Genomic DNA, 27,557 nt, shown 5'->3' on the forward strand with positions numbered 1-27,557 from the left:
TTAAGTTTCTGTCTTCTCACGGTGTCTGTATTATCGATTAACTAATTTAATATTTCTTAAAGCAATCATCTCTTAACACTTCAACCTCCATATTATTCCCCAAATTGCAATCAATCAACCTCCTACCTAATAATGTTGTAGCTGCTGGCTCCAGAAACCCTTCTATTAGAAAAATGCACTTACATTACGTAGTGTGTAAATCAACAAACAACTGCCAAACAGACTAGAATTAGTCCAGTCGAGTAGCTAGACTGTCACACATTAGACATTACCAGCTATCTAGGACCTTGACAAAACAAGCTTGTGATTGAGACACTTGATATTGATCATTCGATTGTAGTGGTCCAAAAAAGCATTGCGGAAAAGTTAAGTGTCACGTTACGGCATATGGAAGCGTTAAAGTTGTCGGAGTCGGAAATCAACTTCTACTTCAGTGCTTTCGATAGCTGTGATGTCGAAAAAAGTGGGAAGCTATCAACGGAGTGTGTGAAGAAGTTTTTGTCCCGCTTTGCTATTCCAGATGTCTTGATAAACGATGTAATTATCTCGTAATAATTTTGAGACTGTAGATTGTACAATTATCAAATCCATCTCCCTATGGCTTGTGGGGGCGGGTAAATTTCTTCACGGCACTAAAGTACGTTTCTCTCGCTCAGAGTGGAATTCCGGTGTCTAGAAATGAGCTAATCAGAAACAGTATTTTAAATTTATTAATTGCTCATGCTTATAGGAGAAAGTCTCCCCCTCCCATCATACCGTGATATCTGTGTGCCGTTAATGGAAAATGATATGTCTACAGGGGAGCATTCTTCACACAGTCCTGTAAGTTGTGGCTTTGTTATGTTGTCTTATGATTAATACAGGCCTCCGCTGGGGATTATCCTAACTTAGAAAAGCAATCTTATGGACGTATTTGTCACAAAATTAGGTTTAAAGAGAATCAGGTAGCTGCAAATAACAGAATTTCGGGAGACGGTGCAGGAGAGCCATGTTTTTCTTCATGGCCCAAGTGTTACGACGAAGAGCAAAGTATGTTTCTTGAATTTTCATAAACCTTGAAATCTCTGTACCTCTGCCGTGGTTTAAATTAAACCAACACCTATTATGTCGTGGTGTGACGAACCATTACAGTCACTTAAATGTTAGCCTGGAGTTAGTGAAAATCCTTCCCTGTGATAATCAATATGTGACTTAACCAAGGTGTGTTACCTATGGACTGGAAGGACGCAATCGTCACTCCCATACATAAAACAGGTCCACGACAAGTTCCATCGAATTACAGACCCGTAAGTCTCACCAGTGTTATAATTAAAATACTGGAAAGAATAATCAAACGGACCATAACGGCATTTATGGAAACCAATAACTTGCTAAACATGGCACAACATGGTTTTAGAAACAGTCTGTCCTGTACAACAAACCTCCTTATAGCTAGGGAGTTCTGAATTAATGCGCTAGACAACGGAAACTCAGTGGATGTTGTCTACATAGATTTCAGTAAGGCTTTTGACAAGGTGCTAACTAATAGACTGCTCAGTCAGTCAGTAACAACGTAGAACTTCGTACGTACGTACATCAGTTCGAGTTGCCACACCACATTAGCACAGAGATACAGTGGTCGATTCAAATCCCATAGTGGTAGACGTAATAAGAGTATAAGCAGTAATCGGGAAGATTAGGGTTTGGAGATGTAATTTAAAGAGTATAATCCAGTGAAATAAATTTGGAAAGAGGAAAAAAAGGGACATGAAGAATTCAGAAGATTAGAATTTGAGAGAACACAGAGAGTGGATACACCTGCGCCATTGCAAACGATTTTGAGCCATGTCAATCAGGGTCTCTAACCATCGGTTGCTATCATCTCGCGGTCCCCAACCAGGTAGTCTACACCTACCAACATGACTCAGTCCACTTGTCAGTGACTTCATGGACTTGTGCCATGTTTTGGTTTGGCCGCCCCTAGCTTTCTTCCAACCTACTCCTATACCACTGAACATCGCACGTCGAGGCAGTCGGTCGTTGGGCATACGTAACACATGACCCAGCCATCTCAACTGATGAAGTTTCACTACTTCATCAATTGATTTGCCACCCTTACCTAGTACCCGTTTCCTAACAACTGCGTTACTTACTCGATGGTCCCATGATATACGAGCAATGTTTCGAAGACACCTATGATCAAATACTAGTAGCCTACGGATATCCTCTACTCTTACCGGCCATGTTTCACTGCCATAAAGTAGGACGGAACGAACTGCTGCGCAGTAAACACGTCCTTTGGTTGATAGACGGATATCTCGCCTACGCCATAAATGACGCAAGTTGGCAAAAGCTAGTCGAGCCTTCTGTATCCGTGCTGAGATTTCGTCGCACACCAAACCACAAGGGCTGATGAGACTTCCAAGATAAGTGAAGCGGTCGACACACTCAACTACTTCACTCCCTATCACTAGTTCGGGTGTCGATGTAACCCAATCCTGAAGCAACATTTTGCATTTCGAGGGAGAGAATCGCATCCCGAACATGCTTGCATTGTTGCTTAGAGTGGTCAGAAGACTCTGCATTTTGCCAGCGTCTTCACCAAATAAAACTATGTCATCAGCATATTCTAAGTCAACAAGTGAACCTCCCGGTAGAAGTTCAACCCCTGGAAATTTAGATGAGGAGAGTGTTATCTCTAAAAGTACGTCGACCACAAAGTTGAACAAGAATGGGGAGAGTGGACAGCCCTGACGAACACCACTTGAGGTAATCAATTCTGATGACAGTTCGCCATAAGCTCTCACTCTACCAGTTGTGTTCGAGTAGAGAGCCTTTATAAGGTTAATGTACTTCTTTGGTCCCCCTTCAGTGACAAACACTGCCATAGAACCTCACGATCAACAGAGTCGAATGCCGCCTTAAGGTCGAGAAATACTACGATTGTGGGGCGTCTGAATGTGTGTCTGTGTTCTAGAACCTGACGTAGTGTGAATATCTGGTCTATACAACCACGTCCAGGTCGAAAACCAGCCTGATTTTCTCTAGTCTGCTCTTCACGAGCTTTGGTTAGGCGTCGAAGTATTATTGAAGCTAATATTTTAGACACTATATTAGTCAAACTGATTCCTCTGTGATTGTCACAAGAGGACTTTTGTCCTTTCTTATAGACTGGCACAATCAGTGATTGAGACCAGTCAGATGGGATTACGTCCAGTTCCCAAATTCTACCTAAGACCTCGGTTAATCTCATTGCTAATACTGGACCACCATCCTTAAGAATCTCAGGAGTAAACCTGTCAGGGCCTGCTGCTCTCCCTCGTTTCAGATTTCCTATGGCTTTTTCAACTTCGTAAAGGGACGGAGGACCTACATTAACTTGCCATTCAGGTTGACTAAAGATCGTGGGAAACCGAAGTGTGGCTGAAGGCCAGTTGAACTGATCCCTAAAGTGTTCTGCCCATCGATCCAATCTCCTGGATTGAGAATGAATAATATGTCCATCTTTCTCTGAGATTGTTTCGCTAACGGTCGGGTTCCTAATTCCAGTTTCCTTAACGAGTCTGAACAATTGTCTGCTATTACCTATTGCCGCTGCCTTTTCCATCTCTCTTGCTTTCGCTACCCACCACTGTTCGCGATCATTGCGTAGACTTCTTGTCAGCTTGCGCTTAAACTGACTCCGCTCTTCATTATGTTCAGAGCCAGGTGGAATGAGTTTCCGAGCATCTATCAGTGAGATAGATGCTGCTGAGATCCAGTGTTGCTCCCTAACCTTCTGGTTTACCTTACTAGCAGATATCACTGCTGTTTCCACAGCTTTTCGGATATCATTCCATGCTGCCTCGGGGTGGGCATCACATACGTGGCTGCCTAACTGTTTTCCTAGTTGTTCCTGAAATATACTCTTAGCTTGACTATCATTAAGTAGGCCCCTAAGAGGTTTCCTTGCAGCGTCTTTCCTACGTCCAGTAAGACGCAAGCAAATACGCGCTCGCACTAGAGCATGATCTGAATCTAAGCATGTGCTCCAGAATGAGCGACAGTCTTCTATCGAGCCCCTCCATCGGTGGCTGATAGCGATGTGATCTATTTGGGTCCAACGTTGGGACGAATTAGGGGTCTCCATGTTAAAAGATGTTTTTCCTTATGTTTAAAGCTAGTATTTGCAAGGAACAGGCGGTTATCTGAGCATAGCTGCAACAGACGGTCGCCATTATCTGTTCTTGGAGCCACGACACCATAAGATCCACCTAGGTGTCTTTCCCTATCGCTTAGTTTACCTACTTGAGCATTAAAGTCACCGGCCACTATTACTACATCCGAGCGCTTAGCTTTTCGGAGAAGGTCCGAAAGCTTTCTGTAAAACTCATCTTTTACATCATCTGAACTGCAGTCAGTGGGAGAATAGGCAGAGACGACGAAGAGGCAACGACGAGTGTCCCTATCTTTCCGGATTCTTACTGTTCCGTTCAGTCGGACAGCGCACAAACGACTGTCTACTGGGATCCACTCTAAGAGAGCTAGTTCTGCCCTAGGACTCAATGCTATACCTACGCCGGCGAGGCCACGGGAAGCAGAATCAGGGCTTCCAGATACACGAAGCGTAAATCGAGTCGGTTCTTTATTTTGGTATGGTGAGGTCAAATGAATGACGCTACTTGGATCCTGTATGTGCGTTTCGGAGACGCAGCACACATCGATGGCGCGAGATTCTAAAGTTTTAGCTAAGGAAGCCTGCTGTCCTATTTGGCAAAGTGTTCGCACGTTAAAAGCTCCTACGTGTAGTTTAGAGCGTGGTTTCAGGAGACCAGGAATGGCGTTCCACGTACTCGAATCGTTTGCCCTAGCGGTGCGAGGTGATAAAGAGACGTGGGGAGGGTTAGTCGGGGAGATAAGAGAGGTATTAGGAGGTGTAGGAAAGATTTGAATGTGACCACCTTGGTCTCTTGTGCTGTCACGGGTATGAGGGCTGATATCACTTCCCGGCTGCCCACACCGTGGAAGGGTATTTCTTGAGGAACCTGAAAAGGAAGTTGGATTAGTGTTGGTCTTGACGACCTGGGAGCGTGACCGCAGAGCCCAAGGGACAACTGCTTGAGGCCGGTCGCGCACGGCCTTTTGTGGAAGGTTTTTGACGTGTTAGCTCCGTTCTTCAAAGGGCCTTACTGCCGGAGACGGAGATCCGTGAGGTAAGGTGAGGTGTGACATTTTTAGGGTCGACCTTTTCTAACCCCACCCCTCCTTGTGGGAAGGCAGCATCGCTGCAGATGCTGGATGTCCGAGGGAAACACCTTACTGCTGTCACACCCCTCTACAGTCAGCAGTACGACTTCGCCCTCAGACCTTGAGTTGCTGCTTTTAGTCTTACCGTTCACCAATCGACCTGCCTGGCATGGTAGAACCTGCAGGAACATATGTTCCAGCCAATATAGCTCGGTTGGGTCATCACGATAGGCAAGCCCGACCACCGCGTCAAGGTAGCAGCTTCGATCGACTGCTATTAAAGTTGGAAAACCTTGGTATTGCCGGACGTCTTTTAAAATGGATTAAAGATTTCCTAGTAGGTCGTAGGCAAAAAGTAAGAATAAATTCCAAGTGCTCCATCTGGAGACCAGTACTTAGTGGAGTACCCCAAGGTTCCGTCCTAGGTCCTTTACTTTTTTTAATGTACGTTAATGATCTTACAAGTATAGTACAGTCTCCAATGTTATTATACGCTGACAAAGACGCATTTACTCTTCAGGCAGACTTGAATAATATGATAAACTGGTCTAAAGAGTGGCTGATGCCTATCAACTCGGAAAAGTGTGTCTATATGCACTTGGGGGATTCAAAGGTTAATACGTACAACATAGGGGACCTGTCATTACTATTAGTCCGGTCTCATAAGGATCTAGGGGTGATAGTGAGTAATGATCTTAAGACGACGGCCCATTGCCGGGAGGTCGCAGTCGACGGGTTTCGAACCCTCTGGGCTTTAAAAAGGACATTCACTAAGTTAGATACTACCATGTTCACCACAGTATACACATCCTTAGTGAGAACTAAGCTAGAGAACTGCGTTCAGGCTGCAAGCCCCTGCTTAAAAGGTGACTCGGACATACTAGAAAAAGTACAGAGGGCAGCTACCCGTGCAATTCCGGAACTCCGGGGTTTATCATACAAAGAGCGGCTTGAAAAACTGGACCTCTTTACTCTGTCCTATCGCAGATTAAGGGGAGATATAATCTTGATGTACAGAATACTGAGAAATGATTTCGGACCTAACTTATTCTCTCTCTTTCTTACAACTAGATCGGGACACCTCAGAGGACATAGCAGGCGAGTAGAAAAGCCAAGAAAGAATAAAATACCCGTGGCATACAGGTTTTCACACCGAATCATCAATACTTGGAACCTGCTGCCTGAAGCAGTGGTGTCCGCACCTTCAATCGACTCTTTCAAGAGAAGACTGGACACTGTCAGAAGCATACTAGAAAAGGAATAACATAGGCCGTAGGCCTTCTGTCCTTACTACACAAATCTGAATCTGATTTAAAAGGATGAATCGAGTAATTACGTGGACTCTCCTTAAGACACATCAAATTAGCAAATGAAAGTGTCGGTTTTAGGATTAAAAAACGGCAGATCCCAACAATGGGGGAATATATCAAACCACGATTCCGGTTTTAAGAATATTGTCTCAGTAACTTAGAAGTAAGGGATGAAATCATAAAGATGTCCTACAGTGAAACTTACAACTCACTATGAAAACATCAGTTTTGTTAGGAAATCAAACTTTTGGATCCCTCATAAAGATCAACTACTTTGGCTTATGTTTTACCTACAATGATGTTTCAGTATAGGTCTTTGTACTGCTATCTAAATTCTGAAGGTGGTGTAAGAGTGTGTTACTTGGTTTCGCTAACTATAGTAATTCAGTGGTGATCATTGCTTTAACTGTGTATTGATAATCAAGATACCCGAATAGCATGTAACCATTTGAGAATTAGTGACCATAAGTATAGGACGTACTTTGTACTCTCAAATGCATTCGTTTTGGATGGCTGTGAGGTGCTTGTCCGTACACTTTCTCTTAATAACAAGTCATTAGAAAGAGTCGGGACATTCTTTTGTTTGGCTAGTTAAGTGACTGCTAGTGGTAGCGTAGGAGTTAAGGTCAATCTTTTTATAATAAAAGCTAAAAAATTCCATGTTAATTAGGCTAGTCTTTGGTATCGTGACGTCTGTAAATGATTGATATCCCGTGGTAACACCGTGTTGCTAATCTCAAAGTCGGACAGTGTATTTGGACGCGATGGTTGCGATTCATTTACTATCTTCTCGAAACATTAACTTTGATTTCTTCGATATATGTCTTACAAATGTTATCTCAAAGACTTACACTGTTTATTATATCCCGATTCTGGGATTGGGCGGTAAGAACGGAGAGATCTTCAATATTGTACCGCGTTGTTATGAGTTGAGACTATAATACGTATATCATTTCGTCTTGACTTCTCAGTCGAAGTCTCAGAAACATGGGGACTCAATAGTTTAAGTTATTGCCCGATATAACTCAACTGGAACTAGTGGTGAATCCTACTATAATTTTCGACTACAGTCTTCATGAAGATGAGGCAATCCGTCAGATTATTCGGAGTTTTGCCATTTCATATTGTGTTTGTCACTCATGTATGAACTCAAATCAGTTTCATAACGATCAATTATCAAGACTATAACTTTAAATATTATGACTACTTTTAAAGTATCTTTGTGGTGTCTAGTAATGTCTTATTGTCTACGACTCTGATTCTTAATTTTCGTAGTCTTATCGTTTTTGTTGGTCTACTTGTAATAGCTCAGTTGAAAAGAATAATCTGATTTTATTTTCAATTAAGGAGCGTGGAAGCCTATTTGCTGATATGTCAAAATACCACTTTATGTCCGCTAAAAATTAAAGAAAACTGATATGTCTTCCCACTAAGCTAATAACCACAAGCCCTGACTTCAGTGAAAATAAATGAAACACCTTGTTCATTAAATCGAGATTAAAATCTAAGTTTGTTCGAATAATTCACTGATAGAAATCCAAGAAGAGAAATTAATCGTCCGAATACATTCATTTATGCAGGGATTTGACCACTGATTATTAAGTAGATAATTTGTCACGAAAATCACACTGTTTCAATAAAACTTACATTGAATTAATGTGAAGGTCAAGTGAACAGAAATCAAATTATTGTCAGTACATAATTTTATAATTAGTAACCCTCTAATAAATTTACTATGCCCAAAACCGTTTACAACTACTTAAAGTACTTTGGCAATAATGTAAATCAGTGATTAAGCACAAGCTATTGTGTTCAACTTTAAACTAAAAACTTTGTACGGAGGTTAATAATACTTCGTGATTACCTAGACCAAAGTAGTGGAATTGAAGTCCAAATCACCAAGCCAACGATTAAAATTCGAGTGCCCTAAACATTAAACCATTGTTGGAGAATCCCCATCTTTCCAAACAAGTTTTCGTAAGGCTTCACGGTCGTTTACTGATTTCGAGGAATCGTAAAATTCTTTCTTTCCATCTTTGTACATACGATATAACAATAATCATAAAGTATAAGTAACCTGAATCTTGGAAGAACAAATTAGGTGTATCTACTGTCTCGGTCTTGAAAGGTTACCTATATAAACTAAAAACAATTAATTTACTTGGGATTGGTGGAAATATCTTCTTAACTTACTGTTGATAAAAATTCTTCATCCACCCCTTATGAATCGCAGTCAGTGGCACGGTCATATACAAGATATAACTTGGCAATTATGTCCATCAGTTGAAGTTACTACATCATATCAGCCCAGAGAGATGGAATAATCTGGATAAACTACGTCTGTAGAGCTAGTAACAGTATCAGTGGAAAGCTTATAAACTGCCATTTGCTGTAAAGGTTCTTCCTGCATAAGAATTTATGTTCCCAGATGGTCGATAATTTTTTGATATAATTCCAATTATTTGTTATTTTCTAGGAGTTGGCTAATTACATTCATTCAAACTAAACTGAATAATAATTAAGTTATTTTGTAATACCGTGATTGCATATGTATAAAGCACTGTACTTTCAACCAGCAGGACATCACTAGAAGCTACACTCCACCTCCTAGGGTTTCAGCATATCAGACTTTGTAAAACCAATATATCCCAATCTAGGAAAAACGTTTTCTTGCTTATTGTATTGACATCTAGGGATTTTATTAGCAGGATTGAGGTCAGATTAGATCATATTCCATACAAAATTATGTTGGAGCCTATTATGTCGCCCGATTTTCAGCCTACCAGCGCTAGTGGATAAATGAAAAAAGACCTAAGCTAGACCACCATTGAAAACGTGGGACCACTAGAGGACCATTTCTTCGTAGTATAGTACGAAACGCTGGTCTACCTTAGATGGACTCGTAAATTCAACTAATAAAATTACTACAATCTCCACAAACCCTCATTTTGATAAATGAAAAAGACTACAATCGTTTTACATACAAATTTTAAACATTTCTCTTATTGTACCAACTGTCCCCAAATGCCCTGGTACGGCCGAGAGTGGGGAGAGTCAGCTCTCCCTCTCAAAATGCTTACACATGGCTACGTGCATACAACCACTGCCAGGGAAGTCCTACTCACTGCCTTCTCATGGTAAGGGTGTTTTTTACGAAATTGAGAGGACGAAAAGCGAATATCCGGCGCTTTGACCGGGTTGATGAATACGGATGTTCCACCTAGAGGAGTTGGAAAAACCTGATCCCAAACCAATGGTGCACATGGGCTTCACTATCATGAAGAAACAAATGGCGTGTGAACCAATCGTTGGTCACCAGCTACCATGTGACTGCACCTCCCCATGATGTTCCATTGCCTTGTAGATCAGATCTTCAGGTCAACGGCTCGGGGTGTGGCCTCCTAAGAACACCACCTGCTTCGGTTTGGACACCCGGGCAGTATCACAGCCCTCACACAAATCGAATAGTGAAGTGTGGTGCATATCTCTTTGGTGCCTCCTTGTACCAGTGTTTATGTGTCTAACTAAATAAATATTATATCAACTTGATGAACTTACAAGAATTAAAAGCATATGTAAAACAGGACTTTGGAATGTTCGCGCCTTAAATATATAGTCTACAATGCGAGACAATAGGGTGACGATAATCTCTATTCAATCCCATGTTTAATTATGGCAAAAAATCCTCAGCACATAGTATGCAACATTATGAGAACTCGTTTTATTTTCAGCTCCTGAATACTATATATATATATATATATATATATATATATATATATATATATATATATATATATATATATATATATATATATATATATATATATATATATATATAAAGCTTCTAGACTGATTCATCCACAAATGTTTACGACCAGTCTTGTTTCCATGGCATCACTTTTCGTTGTACATTATATTTGGTGTTAGGATCGTCATGGTGGTTCCCTTTTCTTTCTCCAAAGGATAGATTAGTAGACGCCGGTGGTTCCCCTTGAATTTCTGAGTAGTGTGGTCCGCTATAAGTTGTATATATTAAGGAAATCCTTTGAGTATATATAGTTACCATGTATAATCATCAACAAAACAAATATAAAGCAAGAAAATTTATGGCAGTAAGTGTACACTACAAAGGTAGGTGACTTAGGATATCGACCAGGACGCCGATGTAAGCTACATTACATACTTGCTCTCGCCTTCGTAGGACTAGTTATATTTTAGTGAATGGCATAGACGAATAGTTAATGGATTCGAATTTAAGTGGAGCTTTTAGCATTTTTAATGGGCCACCCAAAAATTCGAACTCTAAATAAAACAAAGTACGTTCCTATTGTTATGCTGTTATCTTATTTCAGTAGAGTTTTATTTTGTCAAACATTCTTGCTTACATGCATGTAGATACCACTGCGTTATACTGAGCACCACATACTCTGTGGTAATGTTGCATCCATGTATCATAATGATAAGTTCTGACCAATCGCTCGACCTATCGGTTTATTGTAGGTTTTAGGACAACCATCGGGATGCTAAAATGTCTGAATTTCAATGAAGTTATTTAACAACTCTAGTATCTGAAACTTAATTTATCTGAATCTTATAGTTTTGTCTATGGCTGTTCTATTTCTGTTAGAATTTGTTCTACGTGTCTTTTTTCAGGTCTTTTAACGGAGGAAACTATCAAACCTGATAATTCTGTCTCCTACGATAACGAAAACAAAACTCCCGGAAATTCTGATTGGTGGATTCCAGACAAGTCATTCCGGAAAGGCGTACATTTAAACACCGGTTACTCATCGTCCCGATCTTCTGGTACTGTTACTTCTCAGGACTCTAACTCGTCTACTTATTTTGCTAGCACTATTGAAGAGTGTAAAAACAAGAAATTACATGATGCCAGTGTATGGAGTTATCGAGATTTACCCGATCACTCATCGGATCAGCTTAGTGGAATTCAACCAAAAGGGAGTTCTACAGATCATTGTAAGTTGATATTGTTGAGGTTGACATTCGAATTTCTGTGTTAATAACACCTGAGTTGAATACAAACCCTAAATCATACGTGTTATTAGTTTACGTTTAATTAGTTTGTAACTCGTTCTTCATTTAACCTGATTTTGATTTTGATAAAAACCTTTTATTGTTTTTACTTCTCGTTTCAAATTCTATGGAATATTTATTATTCTGCTACTTACATACCTACTATTAGTTTGAAGTAATGTATTCCATTATGCCATTATAAATCAGACCCAACCCAATTCTTCTAAAGCACTGTCGTTGAGAACGGTGGCTTAGAGATTGAAACATCCAACTTTCAACCATTGCGTCCCAAGTTCAAGCCTTCCCCCAAACTACTTCAGTTTAGGAAGTCAAGTAGTATCAATATCACCCACACAAAAAGTAGAAATCGAAGTCGTGTACAAAACCTCTACGTGGTCAGTGATTCAATGACTTCAACTTTCATTCATTTTATCATTTCCCTGTGTAATGTATTGCAATTTATCTTTTCCATTTGTTTCTAATAATTTTCTTCCGAAATTAATGTAACTGGTTATTCCTTAATGTCATACTTCTTTTTAATATTTTCCTCTTTACATCAACTAAACTTTATCTTTGTCTTATTGTAGCTATTCCCAACTACAATTCGGCGTGATGGTTTCTACGCTACTCTCAAACATATACTATAAATCCATGCCAAAATTAATTCCCTCCAGAGTATATTATGTGATTTTGAATACTACACGCTAAAAATCTGTGGTTTGACTGTAAACACTACACATCAGTGCCTTGAATATGTTGTAGTTTTATGCCAATCACCCTAATCGTGGTGTAGAGGCAATCAGAATTTAGATCCGCAAGTACATATTTCAGACCATCTATCAACTTTTGCTTTGTCCAACTGCTTATTGTCATAGACTGTTTTTTTTAATCTGTCTGAAATATCGTTAACAGCACTGGTCTTCACTAACCCTTCGTTAAGAAAAAAATATACTTAAGGGAGCTGTCCAACTCAATTATCTGAAGTGACAAAATGATGTGTAAAGTATTTTATGTATTTTAGTAACTGATTTTAGTCATCACTGAGACATATTGTAGTTTTATGAACGCCCTGCTGAGTACTAAAATATGGTACGATCTATTCTACAGATAGGTTAATGAAGTATAATGATAAAATTGCGTACTTGTAACTTATAAACTGAGTAATTCGTGCACTCGGTGATTGAGACTGTCTAAGGCACATTGTTGATCACCTCTTCTGACGATGTATGAAATCATGATTTAACAGAACCCTTAAAATAATCTTATAGACTTTATACTGTTTTCGGTTTTCAGGTCCATACAACCACTAAAAAATATACAAAAAATGAATGCGATCCTCCCATAAAATGCAACAAATTGGTAGAGAAATATGCAAAGTAGCTGGGAATATGAGTAACATATAATCGTAAAATGAAACTAAATCTATCTGTATAATTCATCGTAAAAGTTCAAAACGGGGTAATAGAAGATTAGAACTGTGATTCGATACATGTAACTACAATCATACAGAATGTTACAAGCCACAGTAGTACGTTTGAAAGTCATACATAGTAGGAATTATTAGTCGACACTATTGAAGTAGGATGAATAGAAATAAAAGACTTTTTTATTCACATTTACCAACGCACAAGAAAAATGTATGAACAAATCGTCAAACATTATTGTAATCATCAAAGTTGAGTATAATCTCTTTGTGTGTAAATTTTATTGAATTTTTGAAATCCCACTAACTAACCAACCGAAGCAATACTAATGTTCTTTTTTTGTATTTTGCGTTTTAACATTTTTCGTTCTTGTTAATATTACCTGTTATAATATAAGGCGTAGTAACGTAGACCACTTATTGGATTCCGTATATTCTAAATACAGTTTTACTGACGTCACTCTGTATTCTCCGGATGTAATAGATCATTTCCAAATAATTAATTTGATAAATTACCTGGTATATTGACCTGAATTACTTTTGCAGTTACATTCGTACACAAACCAGTGTTTAACTCCTTTATTTCAATAATTCAAATTCAGTTTGCTCCAGTTCAAACACGTTTCAAACGTTTTTAGTTGGTACATACCATTTTCACAGGTTGAAATCATGAGTCAGTTAAAGCTAGACCACCATTGAAAACCTGGAAGCACTGGACGGCCGTTTCGTCCTAGTATGGGAATCCTCGGCAGTGCGTATCCACGAACCCGCCCCCCGCGGGATCCGAACCCAGGACCTACTGACTTCGCGCGCGAGCACTTAACCATTAGACCACTGAGCCGGCATCCAACGGTGTTAATGTCTAACTTCAACCAATCCACGAAGTTGCACCACCGTACACCATTGTCTTCAGTGAGCTGATATCTCACAGCAGACCTGGTTGAACTCCACTGGTGACGGCTTCTCACTAGAACTCCAGGAGGTTCTCCTGAAGTCAGTCACTAGTGAGCAGTTGATTATTATCAGACTCATGATTTCAACCTGTGAAATTTCCTAAAAATCTCCACAAAACTCATTCTGACATACCATTTTGTTGCTTACTTCAACTTTTAATACGAGAATTTGCGTTTTCCACATTTTTGATACCGACTACTTCATCAAAATTACGTATTTTTCCAATAACTTTTCAAGCTTTACAGAACACTGATTCTCAACGTACAAATTCTCAGAACAAATATCAGTTTTCACTGAATAGTGACCAAAAATCTGAAGTTAACAAATGGAAAGTATCACACTATCGTAGCTCTTCATTCCCATTCTCACAATATAATAACACTTATTGTAATCGAAATGAAAAACGTAAAGAAAAACATCTTAAATGGTTATCATCATTCGCATTACAATCAAAGAGAGAAGCTGAATACGCATCACAGTTTGATGAGTTCTTTATTTCAAAAGACATTGATAACCTTGTTACTAATTGCCATTTGGTAGTAACACGCTCGGAAGTAACGCAATTATTTACAGCTCAATATAAAATCTCGTCAGTTGATTTTGACAATATTTGGTAAGCAGCGTTTTTTATCTGATTCGAAATCTCGAAGAACAGAACGTTTGGCTTATTTGTAATAAATAATTAATTGTTGCTCCTCAATAGCTAAGTAAAGGTTTCCGCACTAGGCTTTTAGGTACTTTCCAATTAAGAACTAGATGTGGAAATCGTGCGCCCTAATCAGGATAGGGAATGTAGGATCTGGAATTACTATTTGGCAAAGCATCAATCATTATTTTAGTGGCTAACAAACTCGATTCTTAACTATTTGGTTGCGAATTCGATCACCACAACACATACTTCGTCTTAAAAAAAATCTGGCTAGTATTACTATTTGCTACACATAAAATGTGGGTTAGAGCCTGACACACAAGTCTGTACTTCGTCTAGAAGAAAGCTAGGGGCGGTCAAACCAAAGGTTGGCATCAGTTCATGAAGTCGTTGACAATTGAACTGAGCCCTATAAGTAGGTGGGGACCACCCTGTTGGTGTCCGCGTGTTTTTCATAAGCGAATGTCCGGCGCTGTAACCGTGTTGATGAATACGGATGATCCACCTAGAGGAGTTGGAAAAACCTGATCCCAAACCAATGGTGCACATGGGCTTCACTATCCTGAAGAAACAAATGGCGTATGAACCAATCGTTGGTCACCAGCTACCATGTGACTGCACCTCCCCATGATGTTCCATTGCCTTGTAGATCAGATCTTCAGGTCAACGGCTCGGGGTGTGGCCTCCTAAGAACACCACCTGCTTCGGTTTGGACACCCGGGCAGTATCACAGCCCTCACACAAATCGAATAGTGAAGTGTGGTGCATATCTCTTTGGTGCCTCCTTGTACCAATGTTTATATGTTTAAATAGATGAGTAGTAAAAATCAATGGTTAGTGACTTAGAGTGGCTGAAAATCGTTTGCAATGGCTCAGACGGATTCATTATCTTTCTTAGTTTCTGAATCCTTCGCTAATTTATATTTTCTTGAGTCGTTTCTTTGATGCCTGATCTTCTCAACCGCCACTAGTACTGTTGTCATCTCTGTGGTGTATGCCATTTATTTTGACAGACGTAAGTAGTATATAGCATCAATCCAAGGTTAAATGACTAGTAACAGAATGCTAAGAGAATCAAATTGAAGAAAACAGAAGGGGAAAGAGAAAGGAATTGTGAATTTGAAGAATCTGACAGAATGTACAGGACAATTGATGGAAGATTTGCAAATGAAGCATTTAATGTATGGTCCTCATATTTTACGAAAATATTTCGTAATTATCTTTGAAATAATAAAATGGTTGTCCCCACTCAAGTCTCGTTCATTTCGCTCCTACCGTTCTTGGATTTGGCCTAACAATCTTAATTCTTTGTGCTGATTGTGTATGGCAACTTGAACCGATATACATACGTACCAGGTTCTATATTACGACTGATCAACCGGTGTTTGGAGACTGAGTGACAGTTCAGGGTCATTCGGAATGACTCATGTGCATCTCCCTTTGTATTCCGTCAGATACTGAGCTCGGGAATTTTCCTCCTCTCTTTTTTCTCTCTAGATACCTAATATTTTTACTACTACTGATACTGTTATTACTTCCACTACTCTGACACCTGTCGTTATAATCTTATCTCATTGTGCTAATATGCTAATTCTGAATTTCCATGATTACTAGCATATGGATATATGTAACTGGGTCAATTCCAAGTAATATTAAGTATCTACCCTGATTCTCAGTGCGAACTATAGTTGGAATATTCTCGTGACGATAGGAGGTAAGATTAAAATAATAGTTCAGTGGTGTACGACAACAAATAATAAGTCATGTTAGCACCAGATACCTCTTACAAATAGTGAATGACACTTTGTTATTTGTGGTAATGAATAATAAACTGGAGTTTCATCGGAAATATCGCGTTCCTCAAACTTTTGATGTGTCCCAACCCCATCCTCAAAGACATCAAGATATTCGTCGTTTAGATCAAAATTCATCAAGCTTTTCTTCATACAACATAATCTGTCTTAACTGTTTCCTACTGCTCATCAGATCGATTTTTGAAAGAGAAAAAAAACTTTCAAATACGACGGAACTTACATAGAGCATTTTGGTCATTTTTAAAACTTGTTTATTTATCGACGTATAGCTGATACTTTTTTGTTTGTACGCTCATACTTTTTAATTAGGTTAACTGCTGATATCAATCGGGACAATTATTTAGATAAAGCTGAATTTTGTTTAGCCAGTCATTTAGCACATTTGCTTGGTCATCGTGGTTTATCATTGGATGATGCCGTTAGTGCTTGCAAACCTTATATCAGTAAAATTATTAGAAGGTTAAGGAAGTCTGAAGCCAAAGGTATGCTTGTAACGACTATTTGCTTTTTCTATGGGAATTTCATGATCAGTATATTTGAAAGACTAATACATGAACGAAGAATATTGTTTTTGATAAATTCTCTTCAAGTTCTACAATTATATATCCAAATTGATAGTTTGAAAAGTATCCAGGTCTAGGGCACACTGCATCGTTCAAAGTTATAACATGTGAATTTAGGATTGTTAAACAATATAGAATTGGTAATGTTGATATGATTCATGGGATGTTAACTTGAATGAACTTATATGTTAAGTGAGATTTTACGATTCATGATCCGAATAAATATGAGAAGCCGTGACCAGGGGAGTTCAATCCATTTCGGGCAGAGACGGGTATCCACCTCAGACAATGGATAGAGGGTTGCTCGAGATCATGGATCGATTGAAGTTAGACACTGACACCGTTGGGATGCCGGCTCAATGGTCTAGAGGTTAAGCGTCCACGCGTGAGACCGAAGGTGGGTCCGAATCCTGCACGCGGGATCGCGGATGAATACTGTTGGGGAGTCTTGTACCAGGAAGAAATGGCCGTCCAGTGCTTCGAGGTTTTCACTGGTAGTCTAGCTTAGATCGACTCATGAATTCAAACATTAAAATTATTACAATCTCTACAAACCCCCATTCTGATAAAATATAATCGTCTCTTATATCTTTATTCACATATCTTTATATTACTATTAGTATTAGTTTAACATCATTATTAGTCTGCCGAATACATAATTCATTTACTTCGTATTCATCCCACTTTATTACGTCTTACCAAGTTTTTACAAATTGTAGTCTTCCACTAAACATTTGATCGAATTTGTAATTGCACCATTATTTCTCTCATCCTATCTCACCCATATTTATTCGGATCATGAATCGTAAAATCTCACTTAACATATAAGTTCATTCAAGTTGACATTCCATGAATCATATCAACATTACCAATTCTATATTGTTTAACAATCCTAAATTCACATGTTATAACTTTGAACGATGCAGTGTGCCCTAGACCTGGATACTTTTCAGATTATCAATTTGAATATATAATTGTAGAATTTATCAAAAACAATATTCTTCGTTCATATATTTATCTTTTAATATGATGGGGATCGGGTATGGCCGAGAGTGAGGAGAGTCCGCTCTCCTTCTCGAAATGCTCTCACATGGCCATGCGTATATAGCCTCTGCCAGGGAAGTCCTACTCACTGCCTTCTCGTAGCATTATTGTTGTTTACAAAAATGAGAGGACGAAAAGCGAATGTCCGGCGCTTTAACCGGATCCCAAACCAATGGTGCACATGGGCTCCAGTATCCTACAGGAACAAATGGCGTATGAACCAATCGTTGGTCACCGGCTACCATGGGACTGCATCTCCTTACGATGCTCCACTGCCTTGTGGGTTAGACCTTTAGGTCAAATGCTCGGGGTGTGGCCTCCTAAGATAACCACCTGCTTCGGTCCGGGCACCCGGGCAGTATCACAGCCCACACACAAATATGATGAACTGCCTATAATTATGGAAACTACTTTACTTGCTTCAACTAACAATCAAATTATTATTATTATTATTATTATTATTATTATTATTATTATTATTATTATTATTATTTACCACATTATTCACCCTCTTTTATACTTATACAGCGGCTCGTCTTTGGCGGAAATTCGACTGTATCTAAACGTTCTCGAGTCACTGTCCGGTTGAAAATTGTATGTTACCACTGAATATGAGTACTGAAGCAGTTTTTCTGAAACCACGTGCACCATTCAAACTGGCTGCCTTCAACGTTCGCACACTTATGCAGGTTGAACAACAGATAGGGCTGGCTATGTCTTTGGAAAGTCTTAATATCGATGTTTGTTGTCTATCCGAGACCCGTATTCAAGACTCTGGTGAAGTACTACAAATTCGCTCTCCACCTGTCGCTTCAAAAAGCTTGTTTTACGTGCGCTTATCCGGGGACCCTGTGGCATCTTCGTCTGGTCTTGCTGGCGTTGGTGTCGCACTAAGCGCTAGAGCTGAGGCAGCACTAGTCGATTGGATCCCCATTAACAGTCGGTAATATGCTGTTAGAGCAGAGAGTTCCATCAAAGTGAGAAGAAATCGGAGTGAGAAACGATGTCTTTTCGTCATCCCCGCCTATGCCCCGACAGATTGCAGCCCGGATGCAATCAAGGATGAGTTTTACCACCAGTTATCTGTTCTTCTCCAGAAAGTGTGTTCGACAGATATTATAGTACTAGCCAGAGACTTGAATGCTCAGGTCGGGCATCTAGGCACAGAAGAGAGTCGTTTAGGTGGCCGATGGGGACTTGTTGGTCGCAGGACAGATAACGGGGACCGTCTACTGCAACTGTGCACAGACCACAACCTGTTTCTGGCTAGCACTAACTTTCGGCACAGTCATCGCCGATGTGCCAGCTGGCGTCCTCCCTCTGAATATTAAGCCTGGACTCAGATTGATCACATCGCGATCAGCTACCGCTAGTGTGGTTGTGTACAAGACTGCCGCTCCTTTTGGAGTACCTATCTGGACTCTGAACATGCCTTGGTCTGCGCCAATCTTACCTTACTTTTCAGTGGCCAACGAAGTGACCACCAGCAAAAGATTGATGTTAGCAAGCTGGTTGTAACTCCTGTTGTTAATAAGTATCGAATCGAGCTAGCTTCTGTGCTGGCCACCATTCCACCGAAAAGTATGGATGAGCATTGGTTGCAGTTGCATGACGCCATGAAAATGGCGGGTACGGTCAGTTGTGGGTTTGCGAAACGTCCCGCTTATAAGCACTGGGTTTCTTCAGGCTCCTTACAACTCATTGAAGCCCGTCGGTCTACTCCGGGTGACCGTGAGTTTGACCACAAACGAAGGATGTTACGTAATGAACTTGGGCAAAGCTTGCGTAAGGACCGAGAAACCTGGTGGTCGTAGCGTGCTAATGAGCTGGAAGCAGCAGCTGCATCTGGTAATTACCGGAAGCTCTTCCAACTCATCCGAGCCACTGGCAGCAAGAAGTCTGGTGTGAGTGAAACAATCTGCGAGGATGACGGAACGCCAATCACTAACATCCATCGACGTCTTGGACGATGGGCAGAATTTTTCGAAGGGCAGTTCAACTGGCCTGCTGCTCCAGCAACATCGGTCAGACTGTCCTACTCTCCATGGCCGGTGACGACTGATCCACCATATGAGGAGGAAGTCCGCAAGGAACTCCAACTCTTGAGGCGCTACAAATCACCGGGTCCAAATGACTTACCTCCGGCTCTTTTTAAAGATGGTGGTGACTTTCTGGCTAAGGAACTGATTGTGTTGTTTACAAAGGTGTGGGAGCTAGAGAGTGTACCAACATCATGTAATGAGTCGATAGTTGTCTCTATCTTTACAAAGGGTTCACGTCGTTCCTGTAACAACTATTGGGGGATAAGTCTACTTCCGATTGCGTCCAAACTGTTGGCTTCCGTCATACTTCGTAGGTTGTTCAAAACCCGAGAAAAATTGACTCACGAGGAGCAGGCTGAGTTTCGTTCCGGTCGAGGATGTATTGATCACATCTTCACCCTACGCCAAATGTTAGAACACCGCCATACTTATCAAAGGCCAACAATCGTAGTGTTTCTTGACATCAGGGCTGCCTTCGATTCGTTGGATAGGACTGTTCTCTGGGATTGTCTATTGAAGAAGGGTGTGCCTGAGAAGTTTATTAACATCCTGAAAGCCCTATATACAAACACCTCAGGCAGAGTGAGGGCATACAACCACCTTTACCCATCGTTCCATTCGGGCAGTGGGGTTAGGCAGGGTTGCCCAATCTCACCATTCCTCTTCAACTTTGCCATCGATGACATTCTGGAAACAGCTCTAATGGATGTAAGTAATGGTGGTGTGGATCTGTTGCCTGGAGAAAGACTTCTCGACCTTGAGTATGCGGACGATATTGTCTTACTGTGCGATAATGCCCAAGGCATGCAATCCGCACTTAATCAGTTGGCAATCAGTGTCCGTAGGTATGGTATGTGCTTTGCACCTTCGAAGTGCAAAGTACTTCTACAAGACTGGCAGGATCGTAATCCTGTACTCACCCTGGATGGTGAACAGATAGACGTAGTCGAGAAGTTCGTGTATCTGGGTAGCTGCATAAGTGCTGGTGGTGGTGTGAGTGATGAGATCAATGCACGAATAGTGAAAGCCAGAGCGGCTTATGCCAATCTGGGCCATCTTTGGCGCCTTCGTGATGTTAGTCTGGCTGTGAAAGGTCGGATCTACAATGCGTCGGTGAGAGCAGTTTTGCTCTATGCTTGTGAAACCTGGTCTCTCCGAGTTGAAGTCGTTAGACGACTTTCTGTGTTCGATCATCGCTGTCTCCGAAGGATTGCTGACATCTAGTGGCAACACCATGTTAGTAATGCAGAGGTTTGGCATCGTGTGTTCGGACACAGAGACGATAATGCAATCGGTGTCACCATCTTGAAACACCGACTTCGGTGGCTTGGACATGTTCTCCGAATGTCGTCCCAGAGAATTCCACGTCGTGCATTATTTGCCGACTCTGGGACTGGTTGGAAAAAGCGGAGAGGTGGTCAGTATATGACATGGTGTCATGGGATGAAAGGAAGCTGCAAAGGGTTGGCTTCTGTTGGTCCTTCACAACTCCCTGGTTGGGGTCCGAGAGATGGTGCTACACAGTGGCTAGAGACGTTATCATATATGGCTCAGAATAGAAGTCAGTGGCGATCCTGCTGTAACCTTCTTTTACTTTCTTCATTAAAAAAAGATTGTATCTTCCTTAACTGAAGGGTTTCTTCTGATTGTGCCTTTCCGTTCCCCCATTATTACCACTATTATTATTACACTACCTTACACCAATCTCTTCCTTATTGTTCTTTTTTTTACCCTCCTTACCTTTATTTTCTTTCTCCTTCTCTTTAAATTCTCATTGTTTTGTGTGGCGCATATATATTTGGCTCACTCTTGTACCAATATGTATGTGTTGAAATAAATAAAACACTATCAGTATATTTCACAATTCATATGATAAACATGAAATGTCGTAAGATTACTAATAAGTATTACTTTTGATGAGACTACTATGATTGTTGAACATTCTCTCTATCATTTTCATGTACATGGTGTGACAAATAATAGTTAACTGGATGTGTTGTTCACAGTATTTATTGGAATCACAATTACTCTGTCACTTCCAAACAAAAACGTGGAATATAGTTTTCGTTTCAATGGCACTAAAATGTGCATACGTATAACACCATTAATATAAGTTTGCCAGACTACTCTAGGACGAATCTCATGAAGTGACAAATTCCAATTCGAATATGGGCTAACTCATTTTATAGCCATTAGGAATTGTAAAGTAACTATGAAAGAAGAATAAGAAATAGTTTTATTGATTTCTGGTATCAGTACTGATAATAATTAAAGTAACCAAGCAATTTTGTGGTATCCTTCAGGTGGTTAAAATGGATTGAGAATTGGATACTTTGAATATCCTTATATGATGGTTCATGTAATGACGGCAAGGGTGAGTTTGAGTCTGCAACTGATTGGTTGAATGTCGAAGCCTTTAACCACTGAGCCACTTCTCGTTAGTTTTTTTGTACAATGATTTTACTCTGATGTTTCAGCTGCTTTCATACTAATTAACGTTTGTTAGCTATTTAGTCTGATCAGAAGAAACTCAAATGTAAAATGGTCTATGAAGGTTTCAAACATACACAAACTGCGAGCATGTGGTCGCAAGTGTCTTCAAAGTTTTCCTCTTGTTTGGCGGAACTGCAAAGTAAGCAGTGACGAGGTTAGATGTGGAGTACTTGGTAAAGATCAGACGTTGGTTGATGAGGATATGAATCTTCATCGACTGGGGTAGTTAATGCTTGTCCAACTATTGCCTAACTCGATGAAAAATGTTGGGTAATGTGAGAATTTCATCTTATTGTGTTGATTTAGTTTGGCAACTTGACCAGATCCGCTTTTACAAAAGGTCGCACATTGATTATGACTGAATGGATATACTAGATCTTTCGTCGGTATACAAAAGTTACATGGACAGATAATTTTGCTTAGAAAGCAAAAATTAAAAGGCTATTTTACTTTCGAGTTTATTATTCTGTAATATATTTGACAATTGTTTTAATTTTATCCTCCATTTCAACGTAAACTTATTTTCAATTTATAAAAGGTAATCAATTCGACCTTCCTCACCTAGAATATTTATGCGCCACTGGTTTACTGAACAATGATTCAAAATATAATTCAATAAATAATCCATTGCTGAAACAACACTCTGCAATAGACATTTTTAATAAAAGAAACCCAATTGTTTTTGATGATCCTTGTTCCTTGAATATGGATTCTGCCTTTGGTATTTCTGAGACTAATTCTAAAAGTTTATATTATAATTCATTTGAAAATTTGTCACACTGTCCTGTTGTTAGTTGTGATAGTTATAGTAAGTCTTCATCTTCAACTGGAATTGTTGGTAGTTCCTCTTCCTCTTCGTCATCATCTTCATCCTCCAATCCATCCTCCTCACGCTTATCTGCATCACCATTTTCGTCGTCTGAAATTAGTGATTCTGTTGATTCAGTGCATTTATCAAGTGAAAAGACTAGTACAAATAACCCGTAAGATAACACGGTTCACTATTATTATTATTATTATTATTATTATTATTATTATTATTATTATTATTAACTGTTTGTCCGTATTTTTGATATCTTGAATATCTGTCTTATCATCTTAGTTGTTTGTTGAAAAAGGATATTTTAATTTTTCAGACTTAGTAGTTCTCTTAATAACTACTGTTTATAATAGAAAATTCTGATATTTTCCCACTTTGAGTTAATCTTGGTTGAAGTGAGGTTGTGATCTAGTTAATAGTCATTCTTTGCAATTAAAAGTATCAAATACTCAACACGGACCAAAACTGTTCGTTCAAATCCTGGTTAATATTCATATATACCAGATATATAATGAAGAACTTATTATTAGAATATAATTTTTCCTTTACAATGCTTTCTAACAGAACAAAACTTTCTTATAGTTATTGAGTAGAGGAAAACCAACCCCGGCTATGCTGATCTACAGTGTTTAATCTACTTTGTGGAAATACATTAATAAATATATTAGTTTACAAGTGAAATTTTTGTAGATTGCTCTGTGAAATGCTGTACCGCCGATTCAAAGTGTTTAGTGTTCTAAACTGTTAAAAAAATTGTAAACAGAGCTGTAGCCTTTGGATTTCATTTATACCGAATTGAGCTGCCATTACTATGCTGATATCATCTTCATATATATTGAAAACTATCCAGCAATTTTCAGAGTCCACAGAATAACTGGCTCTGAATCTTATATGCGATCCCAACCATTCACTGGAGTGAGAAGATTACAGGAGCTTTCATTGGCTAACCCGAATAAAAAATCTATGGACAACCTATTCATAAATGTACATACGTACCCCACAGGAAGTCAAACTACATTGTCAATTTAATAGTCTATGTCTTTCCTGAGTGAGTTAAACCTAATCTTAATCAATAGCGTGTGGTCGTCAGCTCCTCTCACTTATTATTATTATTTGAAGACATATATATTGGTACAAGGAGGCACCAAAGAGATATGCACCACACTTCACTATTCGATTTGTGTGAGGGCTGTGATACTGCCCGGGTGTCCAAACCGAAGCAGGTGGTGTTCTTAGGAGGCCACACCCCGAGCCGTTGACCTGAAGATCTGATCTACAAGGCAATGGAGCATCATGGGGAGACGCAGTCACATGGTAGCCAGTAACCAACGATTGGTTCACACGCCATTTGTTTCTTCAGGATAGTGAAGCCCATGTGCACCATTGGTTTGGAATCAGGTTTTTCCAACTCCTCTAGGTGGATCATCCGTATTCATCAACCCGGTCAAAGCGCCGGATATTCGCTTTTCGTCCTCTCAATTTCGTAAAAAACACCCCTACCATGAGAAGGCAGTGAGTAGGACTTCCCTGGCAGTGGTTGTATGCACGTAGCCATGTGAGAGCATTTTGAGAGGGAGAGCTGACTCTCCCCACTCTCGGCCTTACCAAGGCATTTGGGGGCACCTCTCACTTATTAGCTGACCGATATGTTACATTTCCTCATTTGTTAAGTGGAACTCCTGTTATTTGATTAATACTCTTTTAAGTTAGCTAAGAACGTTTACAATCCCTTATATTTTCGTGTAATAACAATTTATTACCCGCTTCTTTAAAAAATGTAGGCTGTAATATAAAAATCGCGTGTTTAAACTTAAGAATCTTTTGTTTCTGATTCCTTGTCTATTGTTCAAGTTTAATCAACATATGGATTCGAGCCATAGGTTCACATTTTATTGATACACTTTTATGCTAAATATTATATTTTTTAGTTCTGAACAGTGTTTGCCTTTTTAGATATTTGGTATGTGGTCATAACTGAAATCCAGGACTCACATCTCCTCTCGTCAGATGGATGTACATGCATCTTAGTGTTAACGTTTAGACTGAGACTCGAGTCTAGTATCTTTCTAAGAGCTATGTCGAAACTATTTGCTGAAAGATTCATATATGGGAACAGAAATTGATTAACAACAAAACAGCAGTGACCCTTAATGATATAAGCGTATGTCCCTGTGGAGATTGTTGAATGGTATGGTTTAAGCATATATTGTTTTTTTTTGGATAAATGACCAAATAATCTGTATTCTTTACAAACATAATATCAAATATCCCATCTCCCACACAGAATTTTTCCCATACATAATTTAAAGTCCCATTTTAAAAACCGTTTCTTCTTAACCTCTCTATTACGATTAACTTCCTCCTTCATCTTCTAATTAGATATATTGATCCGATCCAATTACTATCTGCAGTCACTGGCCATCGAAAAACGTTTTTATCTGAATTATCTAGTAGTCGTCGACGTCGTCTTTTGTCTTCACTTATTCGGGAAGCCAAATCGGTCAATCATACCTTACTTCGTTTAAATAATGAAATGCAAGGTGAACTTGCTGAGTTGAATGATCAGCGAGTTAATTTACGTGCACAACTTCAACATTTGGGACTACAACCAGCAGTTTGAAGAATAAAATAAACATTTTGTCTAAAAATTTACTTTCACATTTGATCATTTCATTCTTATTGAGAGGTGAATAATATTAGTAAAATCTGATTTAATATGGGGTTAATATCCTAAGTATCGAACTGTAAAAATATCATTGAAATTTTGCAATCAATTTCAGTATCGTTGTTTACATGATAATAAGTGCAATGTGGCTAATTCTGTCGTGAATTTTACTTTTAGTATATTTTTTCAGCACTGATCGGTTGTGAACGTTTCTACATATTCATAATCCTCAAAATTAGGTTCTTTTTTACCCAAATTTTAAATTGATCAGTGCCTAAGGTCTATTTTTCTTAGGCAATATCAATTTCAACATAAACACTGTATTAAGTACAGTTCTACAGAAAAAAAGGTTGATAGTATGTGTTAGACGTTTTGTATACTCCAAAATTCACTGTACTTCTTAATTTCTGACCATACGAGTTAGTATAATGTTGCTTTGCTTCCTTTTTCGATTAACTTCATCTTCTTTATTTGTATATTATCTTCGCTGTATCTAGAAATTAGTTGAAGTTTTACTCGAAATTATGCATGTTCTCCTAATTATTGGTTTATTTCTTCAATTTTTCCCGTAATACTTAATGTGGTTTAAATACAAAAACCTTTCTTCAATTTGTTTATTGATTGCCTATATATGTAGAAGTTTTCAAATGGTAGTTTTTCTGTCTAACTCAATAGATGTAAGTTATGCAATATTGACAGATTGTTTCATTTAACTCTTAAACTCACACCTACTTTCATTCAATAATGACTTGTGTTTTATAGTAATCGTAATTAACCTAAAAGGAACCATTAATTCCAATTCATTGTAGTCGTTATATATCGTGTTTTGTCCTCTAAAACCACTAACCTCTCTGTTTCTCCTGCAAAGTTCAAGTATTCATGATCATAATAAATGATATTATAGTAGGATTTTGACTCGTTCGTTTTTCATCTGTGATAAATTCTCAGATGACAGTTGCCTGGAATCAAATGATAAAATAATTAGTACTCCGTAATTATTGAACTTGATCCAATCAAAATCTTTCCCTATTGAATGAAAGAAGCTTGGACTAACAGTAAAAAATTGTATGCCAGTATAACAATTTTGGGATTTGTAATAAAATATCTGGTGTGAAATTGTATATGAACCAGAGATTTAAAGTCGTCCTTAGCCATTCACATGGCAATGTGGACAGCTCGTTCTGAATAGCCGCAATACGTAAAGATGACTGAAAAAATAAAAATAGGACTGTTTAAGTCTAAATGTAGCGGAAATCAGTTCTGCTTCTTAATACATATCCTACTTATATTATTGTTGCGTAACAGAGCCTCCCATTTGATAATTTTTGCTAAGATCGTGTTATTGTCGTATTTCATTGTCTTAAACTCAAGAGTATTCATCACCACGACAAATAAAGATACAATTCCTGGCGTGAGATTCTCTATACTTGGGTAGTTTTCCTTAAGTTTGCAACTGAGACAATTTAGCAAAAATCTTACTAGCATTGATTTTGACAGCACAGTTTCGGTTAGTTATCTCATTAGTGAAGTAGAACTCGATA

The 27,557-nt window shown here is 39.0% G+C and overlaps 1 protein-coding gene across 1 annotated transcript; it reads left to right on the plus strand.

Annotated features, from left to right (window-relative positions):
• The first annotated feature begins 345 nt into the window (after positions 1–345).
• MS3_00002988 (uncharacterized protein) lies at positions 346–26,982 on the plus strand. Its single transcript, XM_012943431.3, has 9 exons — positions 346–537; positions 570–696; positions 731–822; positions 864–1,029; positions 11,169–11,492; positions 14,164–14,539; positions 16,699–16,871; positions 23,070–23,514; positions 25,731–26,982. Exons 1-9 carry the CDS (start codon positions 388–390, stop codon positions 25,969–25,971), a joined length of 2,094 nt encoding a protein of 697 aa, XP_012798885.3. The 5' UTR covers positions 346–387; the 3' UTR covers positions 25,972–26,982.
• Positions 26,983–27,557: the final 575 nt, after the last annotated feature.

The sequence above is a fragment of the Schistosoma haematobium genome, chromosome ZW, assembly GCF_000699445.3.
Source record: "Schistosoma haematobium chromosome ZW, whole genome shotgun sequence".
Classification (NCBI taxonomy): domain Eukaryota; kingdom Metazoa; phylum Platyhelminthes; class Trematoda; order Strigeidida; family Schistosomatidae; genus Schistosoma; species Schistosoma haematobium.

What these genes read in the sequence shown, in the direction of transcription:
- MS3_00002988 (XM_012943431.3), top strand. Translation starts at nt 388, where the DNA reads ATGGAAGCGTTAAAGTTGTCGGAGTCGGAAATCAACTTCTACTTCAGT. An exon ending in CAGATGTCTTGATAAACGAT is followed by an intron (nt 538 to 569) that starts GTAATTATCTCG and finishes TTGAGACTGTAG; the next exon opens with ATTGTACAATTATCAAATCC. An exon ending in AAGACTAGTACAAATAACCC is followed by an intron (nt 23,515 to 25,730) that starts GTAAGATAACAC and finishes TCTTCTAATTAG; the next exon opens with ATATATTGATCCGATCCAAT.